Source organism: Mastigoproctus giganteus, chromosome 3, assembly GCF_048544385.1.
Source record: "Mastigoproctus giganteus isolate SK-2022 chromosome 3, ASM4854438v1, whole genome shotgun sequence".
Taxonomy (NCBI): Eukaryota; Metazoa; Arthropoda; class Arachnida; order Uropygi; family Thelyphonidae; genus Mastigoproctus; species Mastigoproctus giganteus.
The window spans coordinates 94,734,847-94,758,981 of record NC_143577.1 but is presented as its reverse complement, the minus strand read 5'-3'; the positions used below and the strand labels follow the sequence as shown (position 1 = coordinate 94,758,981).

General features: G+C 37.0%; 1 protein-coding gene across 1 annotated transcript in view; it reads left to right on the top strand.

The window, feature by feature from the left end:
• The window catches only part of tkv (serine/threonine receptor kinase thickveins), a 252,170-nt gene that overhangs the window by 127,260 nt on the left and 100,775 nt on the right, over window positions 1–24,135 (top strand). Inside the window, exon 7 of the mRNA XM_090370593.1 lies at window positions 20,450–20,641. Within this exon, the coding sequence (XP_090226719.1) occupies window positions 20,450–20,641 (192 nt within the window). The remainder of the gene's footprint in view (window positions 1–20,449; window positions 20,642–24,135) is intronic.

The window sequence follows — 24,135 nt, the reverse complement described above, 5'->3', positions numbered from 1 at the left end:
CATTAATTTCCCTGGAACAGAAGTTAAACTAACAGGTCTATAATTACTTGTGTCAATCTTTGATCCTCCTTTGTGAATTAGGGTTACATTTGCACATCTCCAGTCCATAGGTACTTCCCCTGAGTCCAAGGAAGCTCTCATAATTATGGCTAAGGGTTTGCTTACTTACTTTGCTTCCTCCTTTAATATAACTGGATAGATCCCATCCACCCAGGTGCCTTTCTTATGTTTAACTTCAACAAATTCTCCTCCACTTTGCTCTCAGTTATTACAAAATCATTATGCACCCTGCTACAATTTGATAACATTCTGGCATTTTCAGTTCTTAATAACTCCTCATATGTGAATGTAGATGCAAAATACTCATCCGGTTTGTTTGCTATCTGAGAAGGATCATCAACAGTCGAACCATCGATATCAAGTGGACCAATCTGATCCAACCCCTTCCTTTTAGTGTTTTTATAAGTAAAGAAATCCTTGCTGTTTATCTTAGCATCCTTTGCCAAAGATTTCTCATAAACTGCTGTTGCCTGCCTAACCTCCTTTGTGACTTGATTACAGACTAGCTTATACCTGCCATAGGCTTCTGTGTTGCCTCTTAATAGGTATGAAATGTTTAGTAGCTTCCACAATTAATTCCTTGAATGCTTCCCACTTTGAATTTACTGTTGGTAATATCGTCAGTTGATCCCACTGTATAGAATTGAAAAACTGTTTGAGACCACTGTATTCAGCTTTACGGAAGCAAAAAATCTTTTCTTTACCCCTGATGGTAATTATAACTAAGTGAATCCCATATCAGTACACTGTGATCACTGCCACCTAGTGGTTCCTTTATCTGCATATTTTTAATACACGAATGATTACTGCTGATAATCAGATCTAGAGTATTACCCTCTCTGGTTGCCTCTTGAACATGCTGCTGCAGAAAACAATCATGCAATAAATCCACAAAAGTCTTACTAGTGTGTGAGTGACCAACCCACAAGTTCCAGTCAATATTTGGGAAGTTAAAATCCTTCATTTTAAGACATTCTGATTTACCCATTTGCATGGCCCTGATGGTCCATTATAGATGATCATGGACAGTGACCATTTCCCAATTGTTTGCGATCTGCTCATTACACAACCACCATTAGCCCAACCTGCTATCGAGGCAGTGTTAAGTGGATCGGAAAACTGCTAGCTTGGGGGGATACAAGGACTAAAAGATTAACAGTAGCCACTGGCAGAGGTGAAAGTAATTCTTGCACTGCTTCTATTGGAATGAGCAGAAGCCTGGAAAACAAGATGCAGGACGTTTCAGAGACTGCTGGGAGTCATTGTGGTACAAGTAAACACATGGGTTGTGTTAGGGTAGCTAAGAATAGGAACAGGTGCATGTATACTTGCGTGTACACCAATGCTAGGAGTTTGGTAAATACGTTTGATGAATTTGAGTTATTGCTCAAAGCGTCCAACGCGGATATTGTTGGGATATCAGAGACATGGTGTCACACAGATATAAGGAATGCAGAACTGGAATTTGGGGAGTACAATGTCTACAGAAAGGATAGACAGGATAGGAAGGGAGGAGGGGTTATGCTATTAGTTAAAAAACACATAAAATCCAAGGAAGTGAAGCCAGTCGACATCGCTGGACAGTGCAGTGTTGAGTCAGTTTGGTGTGACATAAGCATTGGGAGATCAAAATTGAGAGTAGGAGTGTGCTATAGGCCTAATGACTCTGATGAGTATAATAAGAAAATGTACAGGGAAATAGTGGGCCAGTAAATCAGAGAGTCTTATAATGGGGGATTTTAATTTCCCAGATATTGACTGGAATTTGTGGGTTGGTCACTCACACACTAGCAAGGCTTTTGTGGATTTATTGGATGATTGTTTTCTACATCAGCATGGTTGGGAGGCAACTAGAGGGAGTAATATACTTGATCTGATTATCAGTAGTGATTCTTCATGCATTAAGAATTTGCAGAAAAGGAACCACTAGGTGGCAGTGATCACAGTGTGCTAAAGTGGGATTTAGTCAAAGAGGTAACCACCATCAGGGGTGAAGGGAAGGGTTATTGCTTCCATTAAGGCGACTACGATGGTCTGAGACAGTATTTAAATTCTATACAGTGGGACCAACTGATGATGTTACCAACAGCAAATTCAAAATGGGAAGCATTCAAAGAACTTATCTTGGAAGCTACTAGGCTTTACATACCAACTAAGAAATATTGTTCAAGGTTTAGGCCTAAATGGAGGTCAGATGAATAAATGAAACGTGGGGCAGAGAAGAAAAATGCATGGGATGCATATAAATTAACACGTGACACAGAAGCCTATGATAAATATAAGCTGGTTTCTAACCAAGTCACAAAGGAGGTTAGGCAGGCAAAGGCAGATTACGAGAAATCTTTGGCAAAGGATGCAAAGAAAAACAGCAAAGAGTTCTTTATTTATGTAAACTCTAGAAGGGGATGAATCAGATTGGTCCACTTGATATCGATGATTCAACTGTTGATGATCCTGCTCAGGTAACTAACAAACTAAATGAATATTTTGCATCAACATTCACACATGAGGAGTTATTCAGTGAGGGGAATGCCAGAGGTGTATTCAATCTGGCAGTAAGCTAGATAATCTTGTAATAACTGAGAGTAAAGTGGAGGAGAAATTGTTGAAGATAAACACAAGAAAGGCACCTGGGGTGGATGGGATCTCTCCAGTTATATTAAAGGAGGCAGCAAAGGAAGTAAGCAAACCCTTGGCCATAATTATAAGAGCTTCCTTGGACTCAGGGGAGGTATCCATAGACTGGAGATGTGCAAATGTGACCCCAATTCACAAAGGAGGATCAAAGGCTGACACAAGTAATTATAGACCTGTGAGTTTAACTTCTGTTCCAGGAAAATTAATGGAGGCACTGGTTAAAGAAGCACTGCAGCATCAGCCAAGACTTCAGTTATAGCTCAGACATAGCATGGGTTTGTTAAGGGGAAGTCTTGCCTGACCAATTTGATTGGATACTATGATGGAGTCACAAAAGTGCTGGATGCAGGGAGTTATTAGTGGAGTCCCTCAGGGTTCAATGTTGGGTCCATTATTGTTATCTGTATTTATAAATAATATTGATGATGGTATATCAAGCTTAATGTCAAAGTTTGCTGACAATACAAAGGTTGGCAGGGTTGTTGAGGACACTACTGACACTATGCTGCTGCAACAGGCTCTGGAAAGGTTGAGCAGTTGGGCTGAGAGGTAGCAAATGAAGTTTAACATTGACAAATGTAAAGTATTACATACGGGAAACTCCAACCCCTGAGCAACGTATCAACTCTGTGGTACTACACTGACAGTGGTAGAGAATGAAAAGGACCTGGGGGTAATTGTGCAGGCAGATATGAAGTTTTCTGAGCAGTGCAGATGGGCTGCAAGAGTAGCTCATTGTGTCCTGTCAATATATACAGGAATTTTTCTAGCAGGGATAAGGAGGCGATTATTCCCATGTATAAGGCAATGGTCAGGCCAAACTTTGAGTACTGTATACAGGTCTGAAGGTCTCATTTCAAGAATTATGTAGAGCTGCTGGAACGAGTACAGAGAAGGGCAACAAGATTAGTGAATGGAACAAAGGGTTGCTCTTACGAAGAAAGGCTTAAGTTTTGCAAATTACAGTGTCTGCAGACTAGGCACCGGCAAGGTGATCTGATAGAGGTGTATAAAGCCGTGAATGGTTTGAGCATGCTCAATGCTGATGGGATTCTTCCTCTTGCTCAGAATAATCAACTGAGAAGGCATAAATTCAAATTGAGGAAAGACAGATGTAGGATTGATGTGCGGAAATTTGCCTTTAGCCAGCGGGTAGTTGGTTGGTGGAACAGACTTCCATCCCTTGTTGTGGAAGTTGATAGCCTAAATAAATTTAAGGCTTGGCTGGATAGGTATTTCGAACAAACGGAGGGGTGAAGTGGAAGTGGTTTTTTTTTTTTTTTTTGGCTGATCCTGCATAAGCTTGCTTTCTTGCATCATATGCCTCTACTAATGCTAACCTTGCAGAAAATGGAAATTCTCTCAAGCCAACTGGGTCAGATTTCAGCCAGCTGCCACCCTGGACGAGAAATTTATATGTGCACAGCAGATAGATGAGGCCACAGATTACGTTACATCATGCCTGTTATCTGCAGCTAAATACTGAATTCCACTGTCGAGCCCCCTTTCCCGATGGCAACATAACTATTGGTGGAATGAAGAATGCACAAAAGCCAAGAAGTTAAAAAATAAAAGATGGAATTTATTTTGTAGATCCCAACCACAGTTAATCTTATTTACTACATTAAGGGCAAAAGCATGTCTCATTCAAAGACAAGCCAGGAAGAGTTACTGGATTTGGTTTGCATCTATCATAAATAGAAACACCAACTCCAGTTTTAATATGGAAGAAAATTGGGCAGATTTCTGGCAAGTTTCCAACCAGCCCTTCTCTGATTCTTTTGTGGAATGGGCAAGAACTCTCTGCTCCTTAGAATATAGCAAATACTTTGGGCAAAACCTTTACCCAAGTTTCAGTGGCATCAACTTACTCTTGATTTCCAGAAAATTGAGATCACAACTGAACAGCGATCTATCAACTTTCGAACTAGCCCAGCAGCACGCAACCGTGTGGTGGGCTAGACAGAATATATTATATCATGTAACAACACACCTTGATGACAAAAATTTACAAATACCTCTGGTCTTTTATAACCAAATATTTCTGGAAAACATTTACCCTACCAGTCCTTACAGTTACAGACCAATTTCTCTCTCTCCAGTTGCACTCAGTTAATTAACTGAAAAAATTATCCATAATTGACTTGTTTGGATCATCAAAATGCAACATCTAATGAGCAATAATCAACATGGCTTTCACCAGAACAGGTCCTCCTTAGATCTCATAATCAAGGCTGAGTCTGAAATTTACAATGCCTTTGTGAAAAACAAACACCTTGTTATGGTTTTCTTAGATATAGAGAAGGCATTTGATACCACCTGGCATCATGGCATTCTCAGTGACTTTCATGCTATTGGTCTACGAGGCAATAGTAGTAGTAGTAGTGGCGGCATGTGATGCAAGAAAGCAAGTGTATGAGCTTATGCAGCATCAGCCAAAAAAAAAAAAATTACAAAACAATCCCCTCTAAATGTTTGTCCAGTTCCTCCTTAAATTTATTTAACCTATCAACTTCCACAACGACAGATGGAAGTTTGTTCCAGCAATTAACCACCAGCTGGCTAAAGGCAAATTTCTGCACATCTATTCTACATCTGTCCTTCCTCAATTTCAATTTATGCCCCCTTAGGTTCGTAATCTGAACAAGTGGAAGAAGTCCATCAGAATTCAGCGTGCTCAACCCAATCATTTGGAACTTCCTCCAGAATTGTTTGTTCCACATTTGATTCCTTAACTTGCTTTCTGACATTTTTACAGGAAGGAGGAGTATCACAAGGGTCTGTACTGAGTGCAACCTTTTTGCTCTTAGAATCAATTCCATCACAAAAGAACTTCCAAATACTGTCAAGACCTACCTTTACGCTGATGATCTCTCTCTATTTCTTACCATTCTCAGAACATAGATCCATTGAACGGCAATTGCAGGTATCCCTGAATAATGGCCAAAGGTGGGCATTAGCTGTTGTGTATTACAACAGAAAACTGTTGCAATCAGCATAAATTGCATACAGATCTGAACTTCAGATGTCGAACTTTACCATTCTAATGACCAACAACATCAGATTCTTGGGATTAATCCTTGACACACTTGATTAATCCTTGACAGCAAGTTAAATTTCTTTGATCACATTAAATTTGTATTTACTAACTATCTCAAAAAGCTGAACATACTAAGAGCTTTATCTGCTCTGCCACGGGGAGCAGACTGTACATCTTTGACATCTTTGCTTCTCTTGTATAGAGCATTGATCAGATCCCATTTGGATTATGGTGCTGCACTCTATGATTCTGCCCAAAAGATACACTACCCTAGCTGGATCCTATACAACATAGTGCATTGCAGATTGCACTTGGTGCTTTCAGACATATCTGACCCATAGTTTGTATATCGAAGCTCATGAGCCCCACTTTACCTCTGCAGAAAAACACCAATACTCAAGTTTGCACCAAAAATACAAATGCAACTTTGTATTTGTATTTTTGGCAACCTATTGAGCCATACCAATTGTCAGCAACCAATTGAGCCACTGTTAAATGTGTATAGAAATAAACCCAGTAAAATAAGACCAGCAGGCTTGTGCCTTATTGAATTAACACAGAGTTGGAATGTTCCTATTTTCATCAGGTTGAGAGTAATTCAAATAATGAATTACTCTCAACCATCTTGGACTTCTCCTCCTCGGCTAACATGCGATACTTATCTTCATAAATGGGCAAAGAATCAGCTACCGACACTGAATGTGAAACAACTCCGAGCAAGCCATTGGTGATTTTTTGCCAATATATACTGATGGCTCCAAATCACATTCAGCCATTAGAGCAGCATCAGTATTTCCCCTCTACTATCATTTCGGCTTTGCTCCTCCATCTGAGTATATCAGCTTTTCTGCAGAACTTCATGCAATAAAATTAGCTTTAGAAAGCCTGACTTTCTACCCATCTTTAAAATACATAGTATACATGGACTCTCAGCTCAATTTCAGCAATGCAAAACTCTTCCTGTGTTAAGCCAAATCAGAAGCTTCCTATTGCAAATTGAAGAATGTCATCAATCAGTGACCTTTTGCTGGATCCCAGTGCATTCATGGATAAAAGGGAATGAACTTGTTGACATAACTGCTAAAAGTCTGTCAGCATTTGATTTTACCTCCTTCCCTGTTCTAGCCTCTGATTATAATAACCAGTGCTTTTTTTTTTTTGTAAAAAAAAAAATAGGTGCCAGTACTCATTCTTTGCTATCAGGAAAAATTAAAAGGACATGAAAAGTACAATACTCTAAAAAATTATATCTTGATATTGTTACTTAGTAGTAATGTTTTTGGAATAAGAACAACAAATTAAGTAAATTAACACAGTTTATTTGCATAAATTTATTATTCAGGTATATAAAAAATAAGTAAATGTTTAAAAAATAAGTAATAAGTAAAAAAAAAAGTAAAAATTAGTAAAAATAATTTCATAATAAAGTTTTTATAGAATATTCCAAATTTTTATTGAGTTCTCATCCAACACACTATGCCGACTTCTTACTGTTTGTGTCTGTTGCTGAATGACGTTTCTGAAGCAGCCACGAATCGACATATTTGCTGGATCGAAGCATGTCAGCGGTGGGCCTACAATTTTAATCAAGAAATAATAGTGAGGAAATTGTTTTTGTCATCAACGAAGCTCTGGTTGGGCTAACAATCAGATTCATTTGTGAAAATCCTCGTTCACATTCACTTGATGAAATTGGTATCTCAGAGCGTTCATAAAATACTCATAAATTTTTCCAAACACCGTCTTTTCGATTAGGTATTCCTGAAATGGACGAATTGTATCTCTTTCATTTAACTGAAGCCTAACTGACAATTTTCTAAATTTATTCTCACCAAATGAAGCGAGGACAACGAAGGTTGTCCTTGTTTTCCTTCTGTCGTCATCAATATTGTCACTAGTTCTTAAATTTGATTTTTTTTTTTTTTTTTTTGAAACTGTCCAAAATGTCAGTGTCATTTGGATATTCAGCTACTGTGACCATGTAAACAGAGATAGGGAAAATTTATGGAAAAATGTGAATAACGCACTTCCACGAAACAACAAATGATTATTTGTTGAGGTAAAAGAAAATCACTCCCTCCTAATTCTCAAATGGGGCACTTAGTTGATTCCCAGCAGTGTCCAACCTATGACATGTGCAGAAAGTGAATTGAAGCAGCATTTTAAATTTTGATGAGAATTTTCTCATTTAATGAGAAAAAAAAATTTCTCATTAAATGTTTTGTTTAGTAAATGTAATCATGTATTGTACTCAATAAAATTTTTGAATATTTTCAATTTCAGGTGTATCATTATTTTTATTTATTCACCTTAATATTCATCTTAAGCGGTAATCCTTTCAGGTTGTAAATTTTCTAAAGTGAGCATTTAAAGGCAAAAGTAAGGTATTTTTTTTTTGAAAAACAAAAAGTCATATTTTTATCATTTTAATAAAATCTAAAAAATAAATTAGTGTCATAGATTTGTTACACATAAAAGTATTGGGAATTTCCCTTTTTTATTTATAGCCTGAAAATAAAAAACATGAAAACAGACACTTCCTTTTTCATGTAACAAGATATGAAAAATGTAACACCCTAATTTTTCTCGAATCACTTGGTGCCCCCAAAAGAATTTTAACTTTGGATATGTCCCTTGTATGAGAAAAGGTTGGACACCACTGCAGTAGAAGGTGACCCAGAGCCCATTGGGAATATCCCTTGATCTGCTCACTGTTGACCAGCTCGACTTCTCTGTATGTGGGACAGGTGGTCGGATAGGTTTTACCAGGTACCACTAAGTTGTAGAATGATAATCCCTTTAGCTCTCTCAATTCTTGCTAAGCAGCAGCACTAATTTCCTAAATTGCCTGAAGGCCAGAAGTGCGAACAGTGTGTATGCAGTTAAGTCTTTTAAGCCATTCATTATATGAAAATTTTCTTCACTCAACTGAAACAATTTTAAATGTAATTTCCAAGGGATTTAAAAAAAAAAAAAAAAACACTATAAAAAGAGTTTGTTAAACAGGGGTCCATCTGAGTAATTTCAAATTCTAAAAATGGTTATAAAGTTTTTTTTATATAGAAGATATCTTAACAATAGACAGTGAAAAATGAAAATTTAGTTAAATAACTTTAAGCTTATTTGAAAAGTAGGTAAATGTGAAAAAATTTATGGAAAATACAAATTTTGAAGAGTACAGCATCCAAATGTCACACTTCATTGTTAATAAAGGTGCTGGTAAGCTGTACCATCCCAAAAAAAGCACTGATAATAACTATTATAAATAAATATAGAATTTGACTATGGCAAACATGTTGGAAGAAGACAGTTGAAATGATTCAAGAAAGCTAGTGCAAATACTTTCTCACTAGCTGTTTTTAAATACACGTGACATTAACTCACATGGCTTTCAATACCCTATAATGAAGCGGGCACATGGTGTGTAGAACTTCAATATGTTAGAATGAAGCATTTGGAATTATCTGTACAGAAAGGAAATAGTAGCAAGGGTGCCAGAAAAGCTGGCTGGGACCACTTAGTATAATAAATAAATACTTATTTACTCCAGTGTCAAAGCCCTCTATTTAGAGGTTGGGTGTGACACTCCCTGCATGTGTGAGTAGTTATGTTTATTAGCAGTATGCTGCGTTTTATCAGAGTCTGCCATAATAAATTCATTCTTTGCCTTTTCTTAGCCCTCTACATTTTTTTACCATTTACCCACGTTGCAATGTATGATTTCACAACATTAAATCATTTAATCAAATTATTTAATTATTTGATACCAAAGTAAATAATTTATAATTACTTACTTTGCTTTGGGACCTTCCATACTACTGCTGATATTTATTGAGAGTGTGCAACTAGCCTATCTAGACTGCTTAATTATTTGATTCTTTTTCAATGTTACTTTGGTGGTTTGAAGTGTGTGCTGTGTTGTTCTAGATAGATTATTACAGCTGTGGTTCTCTGAAGATGTTGACAATAATAATCTACCCCTAAACTAAAAATAAAATTCAAATAGGCCCCTCTGGCATCCAGTATCTGAATATTTATTCTCTTATACAGTTACTGTTTATTTTTTATTTTCATTTTAAATATATATTGCTTACTTAGTTTTTCATATATATTTTTTTATTCTTCTTACTATGCTTTATTTCTTGTACCCTTGATGATCAGCACACACACACACACACACACACACAAAACCTCAGTATTTTATGGAAGATATTTGAGGATAGAAATTCAGTTGTCCTATCCAACTAACCAGAAGGTTAGTTGGATAGGACAACTGATAAGATTGTTGTGTAAATACTGTATTGAGTGTATGTAAGTTTGGAAGTACATTTTTATATGCTAAAAGTGTAATTTAACGTTGAGTCGGGCCTAATGAGATTTACCAAGTGTGACAGTTCAGGAGCATCAGTGGGCTGGTATGCACTATTGTAGAAAGTTTTTGTCCAAAATACCTGCTAAAAGAGGCAAATTATAGTGGATTATAGAAAGTGTAAATATTATTCCCTTTACAAACATAATAGTTCAGTAGATGGAAAGAATAAGGAACAAACAGTAGGATAATGGAAGTGAAAGGGAAGGAAGAGTGTATCCCAAGTATAATTTGTGTTTTCTGGGTCATTATTCCATTCCAATACAGTCAGTCCTCGTATAGCACGATAGTTGTGTTCCTAGAAACCCTTGTGCAATATAAACAACAGGCCCTATGCGAAAAATAGGGTTAGGTGCTGGCCACCCAAGATTGAACACACAAACGAAAACCAAAACATTACCAAACACAATAAATAATCGTAATAAAATACGTAAGTATTTTATTACGACTATTACTTAATAAAATATTGCTAATGCTTTTGCTTCTATCGTAAGCAAACTTGTTTTTTGTTTGATTTTCTATCCAGACAGATGACAGCCGTTCCATCTCTTCCAATTCTTTGTGTCTTAATCTAATGGATTTTAATTACACTTTGAGTTGTTCCTGCTATCAAAGTTGTTTTTATTTTCTCTGCATGCTTTGTAATTTTCGGCGTTGCCTCATTTAGGTCTGTGGCACGTGCAATATCACATGGTCTTTCATTTCGCTCAAAGCATTTCACAATTTCATATTTTTTCTCTATCGACAGAGGCGGACTGGCCTTACCAGGGAAACCCCGGTGGGGCCGGAGGCCGATGTGATTTTGGCCATAAACGCTAGTATGGTAAAAAAGGAAAAGGTAAAGTGCAGCCATCATTAACCCACTGCAGGATGTAAGCCTCCTCAACAATTAATGCTGAGGGAAATGGACCTTAGTCTGCCACGCTGGTCCAGTGCGGGTTGGCAGATCGACTGTATTCAGCAGTCAGGGGCTTGAACCCCAGTCTACTCAAAGAGCGTGTGCTACTGCACTCCTGCACCTGACCACTCGGCTACGTAGGCCTAGTATAAGTATAACGCTAGTATTAGGCCACTACAAATTTTCCCGGGTAAGAATTTTTGATCCAGTCCACCTTTGTTTATCGATATCGCTTTTCTTTTTCTCTCTGAATCTGCAGTGTCTTCACCAGGACACTTCCTTTTCACACCTTTTAAGTATTTTACTCATTTTTAGGGAATAAAGCACAATTACAAAATGAGGCGGCATGCTTGATACACATAAACAAAGCTGCATGCATGTAGCAACTGAATAAACAACACCATAAAGGCAGAGATACACTATTAACACTTCACATTTTACTAAAGCACATTTCTAGGGGTTACTACCATAAAACAATAAAAACAATTTCCAGTTGCGTTTCTGCTAGTGGAATCAGTTATAAACTGGTGGTAAACTCGATCTAATTGCATTTGCGATTATACCGATAGCTGGAATTGTGTTGGTTTTTACGTTATTATGGTGAAATGTGTTTCCCCTTCACTGATATAAAACACATAAATACATTTTCAGAATCTTCTCTTCATTCCTATCGTGTTGCGTTCGGTTGGGGTGATTCTGCGTTCGACTGCCATTTCTTTTAAACACAAAGGCGAATTGTGCATAAGCGAATTCGGTTTGTGTTATATAAGATATCGTTCCCCTATTTATAAATCTTGTATGATCGAATCTGTGTAGTGTAAACACGTGTTATACGAGGACTGACTTTAGTTAGACCGTGGATAACGTCTGTGTATAGTGTTCAGGGTATGTAATTTAAATTAATTCTGATTTTTTTAATTTTAATTTATGAAAGCTTGAGTAAAAATAAAGGATTTATTAATATGACTAGAAAATTTGCAACTAATGGCAATCTAATGCACTTGCTAACTTTTCATGCCAAATATGCTCAAGAAGTTGAAAGATAGTATTCTTTAGGATTGTAGAATATTCCATTTCACCCTCAAATCTAATAATTCATGAGGCCTGTTAATACCCTTACAACGGCCTGTTAATACCCAAATAACTTGGGTATTAACAGGCCGTTGTAAGCCCCATCCAACAGCCGTGGATAGTGGCATGGGGGATGTCTAGGAGATAGTGAATACATACAACATAATAATGCATTAAAATAGCTAAATGACTGAAATAACTAAAAAAAAATATATGCATAGGCAATTACCAACTAGACTTTCAAGAAGCTACAACTAACAGTTGCCCGCAGATGGTCATAATTGCAAGAATTATGACCATCTGTGGTCAAAAATTGCAAGAATATTTGCTGATGCTATCGAGGCAGTGTTAGGTGGGTCGGAAAACTGCTAGCTTGGGGGGAGACAAAGACCAATAGATTGACAGTAGCCACTGGCAGAGGTGAAAGAGATTCTTGCACTGCTTCTATTAGAATGAGCAGAAGCCTGAAAAACAAGATGCATGATATTTCAGAGACTGCTGGGAGCCATTGCGGTACAAGTAAACACATGGGTTGTGTTAGGGTAGCTAAGAATAGAAACAGGTGCAGGTATACTTGCGTGTACACCAATGCTAGGAGTTTAGTAAATAAATTTGATGAATTTGAGGTATTGCTCAAAACATTAAAGGCAGATATTGATGGGATATCAGAGACGTGGTGTCACACAGATATAAGGGATGCAGAACTGCAATTTGGGGAGTACAACGTCTACAGAAAGGATAGACAGGATAGGAAGGGGGGAGGGGTTATGCTATTAGTTAAGAAACACATAAAAACCAAGGAAGTGAAGCCAGTCGACATCGCTGGACAGTGCAGTGTTGAGTCAGTTTGGTGTGACATAAGCATTGGGAGATCAAAATTGAGAGTAGGAGTGTGCTATAGGCCTAATGACTCTGATGAGTATAATAAGAAACTGTACAGGGAAATAGTGGGCCAGTAAATCAGAGAGTCTTATAATGGGGGATTTTAATTTCCCAGATATTGACTGGAATTTGTGGGTTGGTCACTCACACACTAACAAGGCTTTTGTGGAGTTATTGGATGATTGTTTTCTACATCAGCATGGTTGTGAGGCAACTAGAGGGAGTAATACTCTTGATTTGATTATCAGCAGTGATTCTTCATGCATTAAGAATCTGCAGATAAATGAACCACTAGGTGGCAGTGATCACAGTGTGCTGAAGTGGGATTTACTCAAAGAGGTAACTACCATTAGGGGTAAAGGGAAGGGTTATTGCTTCCGTAAAGGCGACTATGATGGACTGAGACAGTATTTAAATTCTATACAGTGGGACCAACTGATATTGTTACCAACAGAAAATTCAAAATGGGAGGCATTCAAAGAACTTATCTCGGAAGCTACTAGGCTTTACATACCAACTAAGAAATATTGTTCAAGGTTTAGGCCAAAATGGATGTCAGATGAACTAATGAGGCATATGGCAGAGAAGAAAAATGCATGGGATACTTACAAATTAACACAGGACACAGAAGCCTATGAGAGATACAAGTTGATATGCAACCAAGTTACAAAGGAGGTTAGGCAGGCAAAGGCAGATTACAAGAAATCCTTGGCAAGGGATTCAAAGAAAAACAGCAAAGAGTTCTTTAATTATGTAAACTCTAGAAGGAAGGGGATGAATCAGATTGGTCCACTTGATATTGATGGGTCAACTGTTGATGATCTTGCTCAGGTAGCTAACAAACTAAATGAATATTTTGCATCGACATTCACACATGCGGAGTTATTCAGCGAGGGGAATGCCAGAGGTGGATTCATCTCTAGCAGTAAGCTACAGAATCTTGAAATAACTGGGAGTAAAGTGGAGGAGAAACTGTTGAAGATAAACACAAGAAAGGCACCCGGGGTGGATGGGATCTATCCAGTTATATTAAAGGAAGCAGCAAAGGAAGTAAGCAAACCCTTAGCCATAATTATGAGAGCTTCCTTGGACTCAGGGGAGGTACCCATAGACTGGAAATGTGCAAATGTGACCCCAATTCACAAGGAGAATGAAAGGCTGACACAAGTAATTATAGACCTGTGAGCTTAACTTCTGTTCCAGGAAAATTAATGGAGGCACTGGTTAAAGAAACACTGCAGGATCATTTAGAGAAGACTTCAGTTATAGCTCTGACACAGCATGGTTTTGTTAAGGGGAAGTCTTGCCTGACCAATTTGATTGGATACTATGATGCAGTCACAAAAGAACTGGATGCAGGGAATAGCTTTGATATTATATACTTGGATCTTAGAAAGGCTTTTGATACTGTTGCACATGGAAGACTGCTACACAAATTGGAGCAGTGTGACATTGGAGGCAAATTGCTCCTATGGATAAAGGGGTGGTTGAGGGGGAGAAGACAGAGTGGTAATCAATGGACACTGCTCATCGTGGACTAATGTTATTAGTGGAGTCCCTCAGGGCTCAGTGTTGGGTCCATTATTGTTTTCTGTATTTATAAATGATATTGATGATGGTATATCAAGCTTAATGTCCAAGTTTGCAGACGATACAAAGGTTGGCAGGGTTGTCAAGGACACTACTGACACTATGCTACTGCAACAGGATCTGGAAAGGTTGAGCAGATGGGCTGAGAGGTGGCAAATGAAGTTTAACATTGACAAATGTAAAGTACTACACATGGGAAACAGCAACCCCAGAGCAACGTATCAACTCTGTGGTACTACACTGACAGTGGTAGAGAATGAAAGGGACTTGGGGGTGGTTGTGCAGGCAGATATGAAGTTCTCTGAGCAGTGCAGACGGGCTGCAAGAGTAGCTCATGGAGTATTGTCAATGATATACAGGAATTTTTCCAGCAGGGATAAGGAAGTGATTATTACCTTGTATAAGGCAATGGTCAGGCCACACCTAGAGTACTGTATACAGGTCTGGAGGCCTCATTTCAAAAAGGATGTAGAGCTGCTGGAACGAGTACAGAGAAGGGCAACAAGATTAGTGAATGGAACAAAGGGGTGCTCTTACGAAGAAAGGCTTAAGTTTTGCAAATTACAGTGTCTGGAGACTAGGCACCAGTGAGGTGATCTGATAGAGGTGTATAAAGCCTTGAATGGTTTGAGCATGCTCAATGCTAATGGGATTCTTCCTCTAGCTCAGAAAAATCACCTGAGAGGGCATAAATTCAAATTGAGGAAAGACAGATGTAGGATAGACGTGTGGAAATTTGCCTTTAGCCAGCGGGTGGTTGGTTGGTGGAACAGACTTCCATCCCTTGTAGTGGAGGTTGATAGCCTAAATAAGTTTAAGGCTCAGCTGGACAGGTATTTTGAACGAACAGAGGGGTGAAGTGGAAGTGGGTTTTTTTTTTTTTTTGGCTGATGCTGCATAAGCTTGCTTTCTTGCATCAAATGCCTCTGCTAATGCTAATAATATTTTTATTACCGATCTTTTTTAGAGACTGCTAATTGCCTTGACCCAAAGTACTGTATGAATTTAAGAATTTTGAAAGCTAATGGAAGATTTTAGCATTTACTCTAGACAGGATGGCTGCAGATTTGGTAAGGTATAGGTGTTAACAAAAAATAAGCTGCAATTTAATACTGTAATGAAAGGCTATGATATACAAATTGTAGGTAACTTACATACAGTAGCTATGGATATGTAGTTACTGGCTATGTTAGTTGCCAGTAATACATTAGCTTTGTATCCATTTAGGTCTGTGTGGAAAATGAATTAATTTCATTAATTTATTATGTCATTAAAGTTCTCTCTCTCAGGCATCCTGCAAAGAAAAATTTTGGGAAGGGGACATAATATGAACTACAACTTGCTCAGCTGAAGAATGGTAGCTTGGCCATCATGAGGGAAATCTTGCTAGTTTTAGAAACTTGTTACCATAAATATCCACCATCAGCCACAAACAAGAACAAAAATGAAAGCACACTCATTGTCAAAGCCTAACTAATATGATTTTAGGATTTCAAAAGATGCCTAATATCAACCGCTAATGCCTATAACCAACCTCTTAAATAAAGCAGGTTCTGTTTGTTTTTATTGAGGCATTTGTGCAAGTGTGGTCTGGCTGTTTTCTATTCCTTATGCTTGTTCATCTTGAAGGCAATGGTTAGGCCACATCTTGAGTACTGTATACAGGTCTGGAGGCCTCATTTCAAGAAGGATGTAGAGCTGCTGGAACGGGTACAGAGAAGGGCAACAAGATTAGTAAATGGAACAAAGGGTTGCTCTTACGAAGAAAGGCTTAAGTTTTGCAAATTACAGAGTCTGGAGACTAGGCACCGGCGAGGTGATCTGATAGAGGTGTATAAGGCTTTGAATGGTTTGAGCATGCTCAATGCCAATGGGATTCTTCATCTTTCTCAGAATAATCACCTCAGAGGGCATAAATTCAAATTGAGGAAGGACGGATGTCGGATAGATGTGCGGAAATTTGCCTTTGGCCAGCGGGTGGTTGGTTGGTGGAACCGACTTCCATCACTTGTTGTTGAAGTTGATAGCCTAAACAAATTTAAAGCTCAACTGGACAGGTATTTCGAACGAACGGAGGGGTGAAATGGGAGAGTTTTTTTTTTTTTTTTTGGCTGATGCTGAATAAGCTTGCTTTCTTGCATCATATGCCTCTACTAATGCTAATGCTAATCTCTGTCCTTTGAGGGTTTATCTTCTTGAGGTCATTTACTGTTTGTTTTTCATGTTTGTTTGCACTATTGACATCTGTAATGGTGATCAGGAGAATTTCTAATAGTGTGAATTTCAAATTGCATTTTTTCTAGATTTAGTATTAGTTATAAATGTGAGGAAGTCCCAATCTTCTCTGCACTAACCAAAAAACTAAACAAATAAAACAAACTGTCTATATATATTTTACTTTTCATGCATAGGTACCATTCCAACCAACTCTTGAATTTTCCCAAGCTGTGAGTCTCAATACCCAAATATAGGTAACTTATTAGCCGACCGGGCTAGCCAGGTGGGTAAAGTGCCTGCCTGGCAACCCAAAGGTCGCGGGTTTGATTCCCACCTCGGGCTTGGATCAAAGTACTGCAAAAACCTTGGGAGGTGCACTATGGCCACAGAAGCCGATGCGCCAACAACTACCAAACCAAAAAAAAAAAAAAAAAAAAAGGTAACTTATTCCGGTAATTAACAACTCACTGGTAAAAGAATTTGCTACAATTTAGTCTAAACTTCTTTCCCTGTAATTTCAGTTTATATCCCCTAGTTCTAGTATAATTTTTGTAACCACGAATATTTCACTTTTATTTATTTTACTATCCTCTTCTCAGAGCCTTATAGACCTCAATTGGATCCTTCTCTCTATGCTAATTTGTTACCAAATTAGTATACCAAGCTCTACATATTTAGATTATCCAAATTAGCATACCAAGCTCTACATATTCAAATTTGTGTGTTAATATACAGGGTGTTTCAAAAATGGTCAATAATTTAAAGGTGAAAAGTACAAACTAAAATAAGCAAAAAACTCCCAGTGAACATTGGGCCCCAAATGAACTGTTTTCGAGATAATGCACAATTTCTGTTAAGATCTGCCTCTGACTAAGAGCACTAGTTTAGCAAAAAGCTGTGAATCCTTTGCTAAGGGTGGTTTTATTAAACATAATACATTTTTAATTTTTGGTTTCAACACCACAGGATTTTACAGATGTTACAGGATGTTCTTTCTAACACCCTTTCCTCAACATCAGGTGTTATGATTCTGGGCCTACCTGCTCGTGCTCCATGTGCGAAGCACCCATGTTCTCTAAGGCGTTGATGTACTCTGCTGAATGTGTGCCTGTTGGGTTTCCTTCAGCGGGGAAATGCTTCTTTGGTACAAACGTGCAGCCTCGAGTGTACTGCCTGAAGTGCATGTTCGCATACTCTTCGTTGCTGTAACCTCTTTCCGTGTTGACTATCCTTTGACAAGTACTAGTATGCCTGCTACATCTCAGAGCATTTGAGAAGGGGGAAACAGAGAGAATGAGCATAACCTAACCTAAACAAACAAGTCAGTGGTGGATCCCAACTAGAAATGTGCAATATCTCGAAAACGATTCACTTAAGGAACCGTTTACTAGACTTTTTTTTGCATATTATAGTCTGTACAGTTCATGTTTAGATTGACCATCACTTTTGAAACACCCTGTATATAAATATCTAAAATTAAAATATAATTTTATGTATTTTCCATAGTTTTATGGTAAAATTTGACTTTTTGGGATATTTGGTCTAAAATGTAATTTTTTGTAAACCATTGCAGTGTACAAAAAAAAAATATAAATAAATAAAAACTTTCAAACTCTTAGCATTAGTAGAGGCACATGATGCAAGACAACAAGCTTATACAGCATCAGCCAAAAAAAAAAAAAAAAAAAAAACCCTTCCCATTTCACTGATCCATTCATTGTTTTCTGCCTTGAATTTATTTAAGCTGTCAACTACCCACTGGCTAAAAGCAAACTTCTGCATATCTTTGAGGAAATACAATTGTATTCTACAACTGTCTTTCCTCAATTTGACTCCATGCCCTCTCAGGTTTGTAATCAGAGCAAGAGGAAGAATCCCATCAGCATTGAACCTGCTCAATCTATTCAAGACCTTATACACCTCAATCAGATTGCCTCACAGATGCCCACTCTCCAGAAGCTGCAATTTGCAGAACTTAAGCCTTTCTTCATAAGAGCACCCCTTTGTTCCATTCACCAGTCTTGTTGCCCTTCTCTGTACTCGTTCTAGCAACTCCACATCCTTCCTAAAATGCGGCTTCCAGACCTGTACGCAGTACTCAAGGTGTGGCCTGACCATTGCCTTATACAAGGGGGGGGGTGTCACCTCATTATCCCTGCTCGCAAAATTCCTGTATATCATTGACACAAGACCCCATGACCTACTCTGGCAGCCTCTCTGCACTGCTCATAAAACTTTATATCGGACTGCACAATTACCCCCAGGTATGTTATTATAGTATATTTAATTGGGGTAGAAAATATTTGCATTCTCCACTAGCCTGAGTGTAACACCACATAGTTGGTACATTTCTCTAGGGTTACTGCCACCCATATGCAGTACTTTGCATTTGTCAATGTTAAACTTCAGTTGTCACTTCCTCAGCCCATCTACCCAACTTTTCCCGATCCTATTGCAGCAGGATACTGTCATTACTGTTATTAACAACCCTGCCAACCTTTGTATCATCTGCAAACTTGGACATTAAGCCTGATATACCTTATCAATATCATTGATAAATATACAAAACAATGGACCCATACCAAACCCTGAGGGACACCACTAATAACATTAGTCCACATAGAGTAGTACCCCTTGATTACCACTCTGTCTTCTCCCACTCAGCCATCCTTTTATTCATTGTAGCAACTTGCTCTTAATGCCATACTGCTCCAATTTGGCTTAAAATGTAATTTTATATAAACCACTACAGCATTAAAAAAAAAAAAAAAAAAAAATTTTTCAAACTTGAGAAACATAATGAACCTAACCTGATATGGTCCAACACTCTATATCAGGTTACTTAAGTTGCACTGTGAAGTATGAAACAAAATATATAAAGCAAAAATTATAAACCTGTGCTTTTGTTTTATTCATAAATAAATCGTTTAGAAATATAATTCATTCTTAACGATTTATTTATGAATAAAACAAAAGCACAGATTGCCTCACAGGCAATCTGTGCTTTTGTTTTATTCTTTGTTTTATTCTTAACTAAGAGGTTAATTGTGAATAACAAGAGCACTATTTTATTTATTATTATATTACCAATACATGCTGGTATAAAAACCTGATTAACCCTCTGCATACTGAATTGACTCAGTGAAACATTTGTGTTGTAACTTGACATTTTTTTACTACATTTTAACCCCGTTTGGAAAAATGAATAAAAGGGGTCAGATTGCTTCCTTAGATTTATTTTCTATGGGCTGTTTGCATTTATCAGTTTAGATTATCTTTTGATCCTTCTGTAGTTTAACATTATCAGTTTAAAATTATTAGACATATTTTGTTATGTGCATTAGATTATAACTTAGTGCCTTTATTATAATTGTATCACCATTTTTTTTATTCCTATTTTCATGAAAAAAAAAGTTTAGGTAAGTATCAAATGCATCTTTAGATGTTAATTTGTTAATAAATGAATGTTAATTAAGGGCCCTAAAGTGCACTGATTGAAAAAAGTTACTGTGTGTGTGTGTGGGGGGGGGGGTGGTAATGGAGTTTCATGTAAACCTAGTTGGTAAATATGTTGCAGAGAGTTAAAAGGAAAAGTAATCTACGTTTACATATTAAATGTGTTAGTATCTGTAAATTTATTTAGGTTACAAATATTTAAAATTTATTTTATTTTTTTTTTAAATAGGATTCATTGCAGCTGATATTCGTGGCACTGGCTCTTGGACCCAAATGTTGCTCATAACTGATTACCATGAAAATGGCTCTTTGCATGATTATTTAATTGCACATACTCTTGAAGTTTCTTCTGCTCTTAAATTAGCATATTCTGCTGCTAGTGGACTGTCACATATACACACTGAAATATTTGGAAAACAAGGTATGTTATTATAGTATACAGTAAACCACCGCTATTTGCGGGGGTTACGTTCCTGAGAAATGCCGCGAATACTGAGCTCCCATAGTAATAAAGGGGGTTCTGTTCCAAAGTACTAAATATATAAGAAAAACTGGTCTAAAATTTTGTCTATGTATGTATTATATGTACCTTAATAATATGACTATGTACATAGACAGTACATAGTGAAATGCAAGCATGTGCCATCAAAATGAAAATAAGAAACAATTTAATATTAAATGTAATATTTATTAGAAATTTCAAACAGATTTTTCAAACTAGCTCCTTTGCTAGCTAAAAAACTTATCCAGCCAGTGCTATGACAGTTTCGTTAAAGTGTTGATAAATGAGTTTTGCCTTTTCACGAATGATGAGTGAACTTAACGGAATTTTGTTTTGAGTTCGGTCTTCTATCCACAGATTTAAAGCTTTTTCCATTTTTTCTCATTTAACATAAGAATTACAGAGCAAATTTTTGAAGCAATTAGTGCGTTTTCACGAACACTACGGCAGATTTTTTCTTCCGATTTCTTGATTGATTTCTTGATACCGTTGACTCATTGAATTTATAATGTTTTGCCACTGACGAGACACTTTCACCATTAGAAATTTTATCAAATAACTCAGTTTTATTCGCTAATGTCATCATCTTCTTTGATCTTTTCACATTTCCCTTGTTATTCGTAGCCATATTTTTGTACGGGTTAGAAAGAACTTGTCCACAATAAAGTCACTTTCTTCTGATAACACACTCGAAAAAGTCTGTTTTACACTGCAAAACAGTAGATTTATCACTTTTGTAAGCATATCAATTTATAAATTGATAAATTATTCAATTTATAAGCATATAAATTAAAAGCAAACGACGAAACCTTCCATGACAAGTGCATAACACATACTGAACAAGGATTAGCGAGAAACCCACGCTCGTGATTTTGTTACCCTTCTCCCCCCACCCACTGAGCGCTGTTTTGACCGGGAAAGATAATTTTAGCCATGCCCATGTTTTTTTTATGTCGGAAAATGTTCACGGTGCTTTAAAATTCACATTTTTTTTATATTCACGTTTTTTCATTTTATATTAAATCAGCGACCGCGAATAGCGGGGGTTTACTGTATTTAATTGGGGTAGAAAATATTTGCATTATCATTGTCTTGATTCAAATCTGAAATACCCTTCCCCCCTGGTTTCATTGCTGTGAAAAAAAGTTAATGTAGCTATTATGTACCTAAATTTTTTTTTAAGGTGTCGACAGTTTATTGGATACAGAATCAATTGCAGCCAAGTATTGTTAATATATATATACGTTCAATAGTAACTTGCCAAATTACTTGCATTTAATCAGTGTGTCCTCAGTGTGTAATATCACATTTTCTTCAACTTTTCAAACTGTGTTGAAGGAAAAGTCAGTATATGTAATTAAAGCATATCTTTGGGTATGCACAAGTTCATCAGTACAGAATACTGCCACAAATACTATTAGTGTTTGAGCAGTTAACTAAACAAAATTAAATTCCCGATTTCAACTTTTTGCATATTCTTTGCATAATGAACAGCTGTTTTTGGCTATGCTGTTGTGCCATTGAAAATATCAATAATATGCAGAAGATAATGTCTGCTCTAGTCTTGGTTGCACATGCACAGCCAGAACTACATAGATGTTTAAGGCCATTATAAACTGAATTCATAAAAACTCTTGGTGCAGGTAAATGGTAATGGTCAGGGTCAGGGTGATACTCCCATTTTTCTCTGGGTGATATTATTAGGAAGATGTTAATATCACATAGAATCATCCTTAGGCTGATTATATCAAATATAGACAGAATGCAGTATTCGTAAATACTGCATTTTAAACCACTTGTGTAGCTATACAGTAGACACCATCGTATTGTTAAAGTACTGTAATGTGAACTCAATAGCACATTATTTTTTGGTAATTGGTTTCAAGATCTCGGAATTGAAATTTTCGCTGTATAACTAAGTTATTTATCTCTCTAAAATGTCATTTTTAAGGTCACGACCTTTTATATGACCTTAAGGCCATATAAAAGGTCGTGAGTATGGTTCGTAAATTGTATTAGTTACCAATTCAAATCATTAAAATGCACTACACTTTCATCGTTATCATATGTTCCGTTATAAGAATCAATTTTAAACGGCTTTGTGATATTTTTCTGAAGGTCACGACCATAAAACAATAAAAACAATTGCACTTTTCGGTTTATTGGGCTTTTCTGTTACTGCAAGCAATTATAAATGGATAGTAAACTCGATCTTATTGCATTTTCGAAAATACCGATAGCTGGAATTGTGTGGTTTTTTACATTATTATGGTGAAATGTGTTTCCCCTTTACTGAAACCTTCAATCATATAAAAAACATAAATTTTCAGAATCTTCTCTTCTTTCCTTTTTTTTTTTTTTTATGCTTCATAAATTTGTTACTACATGCGAATCGTGTTAGTTGCAATTTGTGTGTGCCATTAAAAAATGCTTATGCATGCAATCGTGAAATTTATAATTAAAAGAGATTACCTTGGAAACAAACGCCTCTTGAAACTTTCTGAAGAAGATGGCTCCTTGTGCAACAAACAGAGTGCTGAGCCAATAATGAGTGATCAACTAGTGTGCATTTAGTCAATGATGATGAAGAATAAACATTCTTTAACATTTGTAAGTCTTAAATTATTTCTCTATTATTATAATTTGCTTGATTTTAAAGGCAATGTTTTCATTTCTTTTGATAAATCAATCATTGTTTAAACATAAACTAATTAGTTAACCCCTATTTTTAACCTTATGTCTATGGGAAATAAATTCCCGCTTTACGAGTTTTCGCTTTATGAGTGCGCATTAGGAATCAATTAGTAGTAGTAGTAGTGGCATGCGATGCAAGAAAGCAAGTGCATAAGCTTATGCAGCATCAGCCAAAAAAAAAAAAAAAAAAAAAATCACACCATTCCCTCCAAATCTGTCCAGTTCCTCCTTAAATTTATTTAACCTGTCAACTACCACAATGACAGATGGAAGTTTGTTCCAGCAATTAACCACCCGCTGGCTAAAGGCAAATTTCCACACATCTATTCTACATCTGTCTTTTCGTAATTTGAATTTATGCCCCCTTAGGTTTGTAATCTGAACAAGTGGTAGGATCCCATCAGAATTCAGCGTGCTCAACCCATTCAAGGCCTTATACACCTCAGTTAGATCATCGCGCAGGTGCCTAGTCTCCAGCCACTGCAATTTGCAAAACTTAAGCCTCTCTTGGTAAGAGAATCCCTTCATTCCCCTCACCAATCTTGTTGCCCTTCTCTGTACATGCTCAAGTAATTCTACATCCTTCCGAAAATGAGGCCTCCAGACCTGTACACAGTACTCAAGGTGTGGCCTGACCATTGCCTTATACAGAGGGACAATCACCTCCTTCTCCCTGCTAGCAAAATTCCTATATATCATTGACAAAACCCCATGACCTG